Source organism: Malania oleifera, chromosome 4 (genome assembly GCF_029873635.1).
Source record: "Malania oleifera isolate guangnan ecotype guangnan chromosome 4, ASM2987363v1, whole genome shotgun sequence".
Lineage (NCBI taxonomy): Eukaryota > Viridiplantae > Streptophyta > Magnoliopsida > Santalales > Ximeniaceae > Malania > Malania oleifera.
The window spans coordinates 124,449,860-124,457,208 of record NC_080420.1 but is presented as its reverse complement, the minus strand read 5'-3'; the positions used below and the strand labels follow the sequence as shown (position 1 = coordinate 124,457,208).

Below are 7,349 nucleotides of genomic sequence, written 5' to 3'. Positions count from 1 at the left end.
ATGCTATTTCCAACAATGACCGTGTCATAACCTCTGTTAGAGCATAGCGAACACCCCCAAAATTGGAGCCTGTAATCAACTTCACTTTTGATATAATTTGAGTCTGAAATGGCTATCATATATTCGAGTATATAATCCTTTGTTAATTTACCGAGAGAATTACTTTGTTAAGTGCTTTTGAAGTGCAAGAACAGAATTACCTGTTTCCCTTGGTAGACACAGTGCAATGGATCAGTAACTTCCATTGAGCTTCTCTCTGGTTGAAACTTGCAATATTAGCACTTGTGTTTAATAATTTCTTGTTTCTTTTTGATTTTTAAATTAGTACTTGTAATCTGACTCGGTCCTTATTCCAAAAACATTGTATATTTTATCTTGTTTTTTTAGGAAATTTTACAAGTTTACCATCAACTAACAACAGCAGTCCAGCTATGTTCTCTGATTTTTTTATCATCATCATTGTCCTTCTTGTCACCATCATCAAATTTATTTATGAGTTATTAATGTTTTGATAAAATGCTTAATTTTCATAGAAGATGTTTTTTTTTCCTTTAAAAAAAATATATGGGATCAAAGCTCTCCTTTGCTTTCCTGTCATCTCCTCATCCTCTTATTTTTAATTTTAATTTTAATTTTAATTTTTGTTTCTTCTGCATTGAAGCTTGTGGGCCCTGAACAAATAAGCCCAATGATTTGGTTCACATGTGTATGTGTGTATTTATATGCATATATTTGTTATAAATTATTGTGCAAACATGCATGGCTTGTGTGGAATTTTTCCATTTAAAATTTGAGCATGCTTTCTCAACACTTCAAAAGCTTAGCAGTTTTTTTTTTTAATTTTGTTTAATGTTTTTGTTTTTTTCCACCTAATGTTTCAGATTCTCATTTTTTAATTGTTGGTTAGATGATAACGGATACCCTCTTGGCAAATAGGAAGAAGGCAAGCCAGCGTGAAAGGTGTCTGCAGCTGATCTGTGATTATAAACATTTGATCAGGCTCTTATGATGAATAAGAGAGTAACAATGTTAATTGCAAGCTGGTCTGTTTCTTTCAATCAAGTGCCATGGAAATCCTAACCAAACCCAGCATAAATTTTGAAGGGGAATGAAAACACAAAGAATCAAAATTTTTAAGCTGTCTATGGCTAGCTGGCTACTTGCATCCTATTATGAATTTACTCCCATATTTTGATAAAAGTACAAAACCTTGTGTTATTAACAAATCCTAACTCAACTGCAAATAGTAAAGCGGATAAAGCAAAAATTAGGATTTATGCAGCTCAGCTAAGAAGTTTAGACCCACGGACAAGGGAGGAGAGGATCATTATGAATCAAATGAGTTACAAATGGAGATCAAAATCTCTCAGAACGCTCAAATCTGAACCCCATAAATCATGAAAATGAAGGAAGCCAAAATCTATGAATGTGGTACATTTTTTTTTTGGTAAAAGAGGGCGGTACCTCCTAACTTTATTAGAAAACCCCTCACTTGTGGCGGAGGAATACCGTGGTTCCAATCTTGAGACTTTGGGACAACAAAAGCAAACTCCAAGACCCTAAAACTAACTTAACCAACATAAACCAAACCAAAAAACCAAAGACCAGCAACCAAACAAAAAAAAAAAACTAATAACTAAACAACTAAAAGTGGAAAATAAACAAAACTCTAGTAGATAACACAAAACATTATGAGTGCAAAGAACGAAAACCCAACAAATCCAATCGAATCATTCCCCTGACTTGCTGAGGAAGATCATCCTGACAACTATATGATCGAGAAATACCAGATTCACCATGTTTGACAAAGAAATCTGCACTTTTATTCGCCTCCCTGTTAAACATGTTCCACTTTGAACTGTATGCCTCTTAATGCTAGTATAAGCTCTTCCCACAATTCCCATAAGTTATAAATCAAGCACTTCCCAAAATTTATCCACTGAACCAACAAACAGAGTCACATGCAATCTCCACTTGATCAAATCTGAGATCTTTGCACAGATTAATCCCTAAAATAATCGCTTTCAATTCAGCCATGTTATTTGTTCCATAACCCAATAATGAGGAAAATACTGCTTAAATAAACATTTTTCATCTCTTATCATGCCTCTACCACCACAATTACCTGGGTTACCTCTACAGCTCTCATCCACATTCAACTTAACCCAACCTATCCCAGGTTTACACCATCTGACTACACGAGGAAGACGAACCCCCACATTTTTTACTTGAATATCCAAAGTACGAAAGACTGCAATATCTGTGCAAGAAGCAGGTACACATTTATTTAACTTGTCTGACATGGATCTCAGCCAATATTTAATATCAAGCCACACAGTTCTCACCGAATCATGAATTGATTCCATCCTGACTCTACATCGACGAGTCCGGAGTCTTCAAATGATGAGATTAAGTATAAGACCTACCAAAATGCCTAACTGTGAGGCCTGTCTTGCACAACTAAACCAAACATTAACTCTGCCTTTCCAAGTACTCGTTGCCATACAACTAACATCCAATGCCACTGCTGCTTATTTCCAAACCTCCTGAGCAAAAGATCCGATGCAAAACACATGGTCTAGAGATTCTATGAATGTGGTACATGTGCCCCGCCTACATAGTAAAAAATGAATGGTTGGATCTAATAGTTTCCTTCACTTTGTTCTACCCTTTAGTTTTTATTTACCCTTTGTTGTTACAGTAGTAATTGCTGATCGTGTCCATCTGCTTAGATTTTGTTTACTGCCATTAAAATCCTTTCTTTAGTTCCTCCACTCTTAACAACCAGACTTTCTCCTTGACTAGCAAGCTTCATATCAGTGGGCCTGAGGATAATACACATTCATTTGATCCCTTGAGGCTCAAAGTTTCAGCATCAAGAGCTAACCCATATTTGGATCCACACATGATCTATCAATGGCATGAATTTTTTTACCTCCAAATTCACCACGCAATTAAATTTATCCTCATTTTCTTAAGTTGGATTTGAAGTTTCTTCCTTTATCACGTCCTCAAGATAATGTCAGGTACCTGCAGAAAACTGTAAGACCAGAAATTCATGGCCTTGATAAGTTTGTTTGTGTTGCCTCTTTTTTCCTATTAAACTAGTAATAATAAATTAATAATAATAAAGATGGAAGAATCATCCTTGGTAATTGATTGCCATTAGAGAACCCATCGGCTGAATCTTTCCAGGGCCTTTCAGATGAGCTAAACCATTGGACGACGACTATACTTCTCGTCTTCTACTCATGTTGTCTTGGAGAAACACTGTCAAAAAGTGAAACAATCTCTATCTGTAGGAGACAGTGACAGACTCATTTTAAAAAAAATGGTTCCTTGAATCTTCCAAAGAAGCGTTTGTGGAGTTTCATGTATTTTTAAGTAAGAAAACGACTAGTACAGAAGGTGATAGATAAGATATTAATAAAGAAGTGAAAGAAATTCCATCCAGAGCACCCCAAAGGATTTGGATATGTACAGTCTTCTTGCATTTGTAATTTGAGTTGGAGGAGCTAAACAGACGAAGTAATGCTGCCTGATTCTTGGAAGAGATATTATTACATAAATGCTGTTAACTCCAAAACAAATATGCATTATTCTGTAATTCCACTGTGTCACATGGACAAAGGATGAACATAGTTTGTTCCCATCACAAATATTCAGTAACAAAAGGTTCAGAAATTTAATTGTATCAGACCTATTTACAGAACAAAAAGGAAATTCTTCAGCACACACCTGTTTCCAACCAGAAAAATTCTGTAATTATATCATCCTTTTTTTTCCCCAATTAAACACAAGCTAAAAAATCTGCCCAAAAGCTGCAGCTAGTCTCTGAATATCCTTATTATATATATCTGGCGCTTGTAAAGGCTGGTTCTGATGCCAAGCACCACCACCACTTGAGCCATCTGTTGTGAACTCTGTTTCTGCTTTGATCTCACTGTTGTAAATGGGTTGAGAGATTTGATTCTGTATTGCAGCTCCAAGTATAAATGGGGCATGGAGTCCATATTCTGACCATTTGATGGGTTCTGGAACACCACCTTCCAAGTGGTGATCGATTTGGGTTTCTTTCCCAGATTTCCCACTCTCTGATTGTCCCCACAAGAAGAAGTTGTTCTCAAAGTGGGACCCATTTCCCTGCAGTTCAATGCTGTTTCTGCCATTGTTATTGAAGGTAGCAGTGGTGTTACTGGTTTCCCAGTTGTGCACTCCATTGATATTGAGAGAACCAACTGATTCAACTGCTGAAAAAGAGTTTTGGCTGAAGCAGCAGAGAGTGGGGACTGAGTTTATTCCATAATTCAACTGCTGAAAGGAGGGATGACCCACCAGTTCAGAAGGCCTGCAGGTGCTGGTGCTGAAGAAATCCTGGGTGGTGGTGGTGGTGGTGTTTGCTTCTTCATTGCTTTTGTTGATGTTAATCTTGGGTTCAGGATTAGAAACTTCAAGTGGGTACCTTTCCAATTGATTCTCTGCCTCAATGAGGTTCAGTTCTTCATTGCTGTTGCTTCTTTGGGCTGGGAGAGGATTCTTCTCTGCCATCTCAACCTCGCAGAGAGGCTTGTGAGTGTTGGGGTCAATGCCTCTCTGCCTCAGCTTCTTCTTTATACAAGAGTTCCATAAATTCTTTATTTCATTATCAGTTCTTCCTGGTAGCTGAGCAGCTATCTGAGACCATCTAATGAAGAAGCAGAGAAGACCCCGGCAAAACAAAACCGTTAAAATTAAAAAAACCTCTCTTCGAAAGTACCCCAAAAGCGAAAAAAAAGAGAGGAACTTTTCAGCTAGTGGGTATGTAATATATATATATATATATAGCTACCTGTTGCCTAAGACTGCATGGAGTTCGATGATGAGGTTCTCTTCCTGTTGTGAGAATGCCCCTCTTTTCAAGTCAGGCCTCAGGTAGTTAATCCACCTTAACCTGCAGCTCTTCCCACACCGTTGCAAACCTGCCAATTAATTTTTCACGTGAAGAAGAGAAGAAACTTATTAGTCCTCATTAATTAATGCTACAACACCTTTTTCTCTGCATTAGCACAGCTTTAGCAATGAGTGAGCAGGAAAAGAGAAGCATCAAACCTGCCAGTTTGGGAACAGAGCTCCAACACCCATGTCCATACTTGGTTATGTGCCTCAGAAGCTTCTCATCTTCTTCAGGAGACCACAGGCCTTTTCTCAGCTTCTGCTTGTAGCAGCAAGAGTGCCTCCCCATTTGGAATGCACTAACTCTCTCACTGAAAAAATACTGACAATTAAAAGCAAAGGCTTTGTGTAAATTGTGAATTGTCAACTGTGGAGAGACTTTGAGCTGTAGCTTAGGAGTTGCGATTGTGGTATTGAAAGAGAGAGAGAGAGAGAGATGATAAGGAGGTGTGAAAACGAAGTGGGCAGACTGGAAGGGGATTGAATTAATAGGAAGAGCCTGAAAGAGAGAAAAGGTCACAATCAGGGAAGGAGGAGGACTGAAAATTGTGATTTATGGGTTATGTAATTTGATTATTCTGGGTAGAGAGGGTGGAGCTGCTATTGGCTGGAGGGCATCTGAACCGTCCATTTAACATTCTAAGCCTACCACGTGGAGGGCCCCATCTGGGTTGGATGGTTCAGATGCAACTGGACGCATCCAATATATGTAGAAGGATGGGGCTCCAATAATCTGACTTGCATATGTCTAATCAAACTTGAGAATTAATGATTTTGGCAGCAATGGGGGGGCCATTTGCACTGATATTTAATTGATGGAGAAAACAGGACTTGACTTTAAAAATCCATGCTCAAGAGTTATACAGCCCTCCCCACATTTGAGTTTATTGAAAAAAAAAAAAAAACAAAAAACCGAGAGAGACCGTTTGAGTTCATAGAGATTAACCAAGCCAAACTGAAGGCTCAAACTTTTACATTTTTCACAGTGGGGTGGGATAAGAGCACTTTGTATTGTGTTTTAAGACTTCCAAGCAGTCTGCCATTTAAAAAATTCTCAACAAGCTCTCTCCTTCTACAAATCAAATCAAATCAAATTAAATCAGCCCACATGCCTTGAAAAAGGGAAAATGTCATTGAAGACAAGGAATGCCCATGATTGGGGAAGGTTGACAACTGTAGTATACTGCAATTAATTGATGCTGTATTACAATTCTATTCCTTTTTTAATGTAGGAAATGATCAGTTTATTTATTTATTTATTTGCTCCATTACCTTTTGTGCCAGATACCCTTCAAGACCTCTCTCTCTTGCTCTCCCCCCTTTTTGGTTTAGTCCCCCCAAAATCAAGATCGCTTTCTAAAGCTCCATAATTGGGTGAAAACAACTGGACATTGAAATATATGTAGATAAGGGCAGTTTTCCTTCTCTTTCACAAACTCATCAAATTTTCCATCATATATATCATTTTCTTTCTTTCTTTCTTTCTTGAGCTTTTTGCAAGTTTTTATGCTTGTATGCCAAGCTAAAGCCTAAAAAATACAAGCAAAATGGCCTATTCCTTTAAATACAGAGGATAATGACAATGATCATGTTGTGTCGTTGTCCTCTATTGAGATGGTATGTATTTCTATAACTTGAATGGAGACAAGTTTGTATAATTTTATCACACGCTGCTGCCACACTCACACAATACTAACTCCTCACGCATCCTTCATAAGGAATTCTTTTTCTGCTTATATGGAAAGCAGCTTCATTAAACATAGACTATTTGTATATAAATGTTGTTGTTATGTGGATGGTATGATGGTATTATTAACACAACGAGAGCATAGCTATGATTCAACGGATTGTGTTTGGGTAATTTGTTTGTCTTAACCTTTTCTCTAGTTCCGTGACTTGTTCTTTTATTTTGTGCGAAAGGGCGAAATGCCCTCTTCTTATTCTCACTCTTTTAGCATCCTCTTGATCTTCTTTCTTCTTTTACCATTTCTAAATGTCGATTTTTACTAATTGAAATGTGAACCTTGGTTAGTAGGCCCAGGCTTCCAAGTTCTACTAATTTTTTTTTTGAACTCTTCTAGAAGCTGTTATTTGCTTGCTAATGCATAATCTATGCTCATCCTTAAGCATAGTTTTACGATTGTCACTTCACTTTTGTTCGTTAAGACTGTAATTGTGTAGCTCGTTGATTAGCTAGGTTCACTATTTTTCAGTTCTAAACCTTTTTTAAACTTAGATTGAAAACTCTCCAAGCTTCCTCTTAGGTTTGTTAAAAAAGAAAAGTTATAATTATTTGCATGATTAATATATGCATACCACTCGAGTTCAGAAGAACAAAAAAAGGACTATTACTTAATTTAGCCTCTCTAAAAATCACAAATCTTAGCATTGTATCCTCTTATCTCACCATGGTTGCA

General features: G+C 37.3%; 1 protein-coding gene across 1 annotated transcript; it reads right to left on the bottom strand.

Moving 5' to 3' along the window:
* Positions 1-3,574: 3,574 nt before the first annotated feature.
* On the bottom strand, positions 3,575-5,714 carry LOC131152996 (transcription factor MYB61). Its single transcript, XM_058105000.1, has 3 exons — positions 5,089-5,714; positions 4,829-4,958; positions 3,575-4,684 (listed from the first exon to the last, which is right to left on the bottom strand). Exons 1-3 carry the CDS (start codon positions 5,219-5,221, stop codon positions 3,802-3,804), a joined length of 1,146 nt encoding a protein of 381 aa, XP_057960983.1. The 5' UTR covers positions 5,222-5,714; the 3' UTR covers positions 3,575-3,801.
* Between the last annotated feature and the right edge of the window lie 1,635 nt (positions 5,715-7,349).

What these genes read in the sequence shown, in the direction of transcription:
- LOC131152996 (XM_058105000.1), bottom strand. Translation starts at nt 5,221, where the DNA reads ATGGGGAGGCACTCTTGCTGCTACAAGCAGAAGCTGAGAAAAGGCCTG. An exon ending in CTCTGTTCCCAAACTGGCAG is followed by an intron (nt 4,959 to 5,088) that starts GTTTGATGCTTC and finishes ATTAATTGGCAG; the next exon opens with GTTTGCAACGGTGTGGGAAG. An exon ending in CATGCAGTCTTAGGCAACAG is followed by an intron (nt 4,685 to 4,828) that starts GTAGCTATATAT and finishes CTTCTTCATTAG; the next exon opens with ATGGTCTCAGATAGCTGCTC.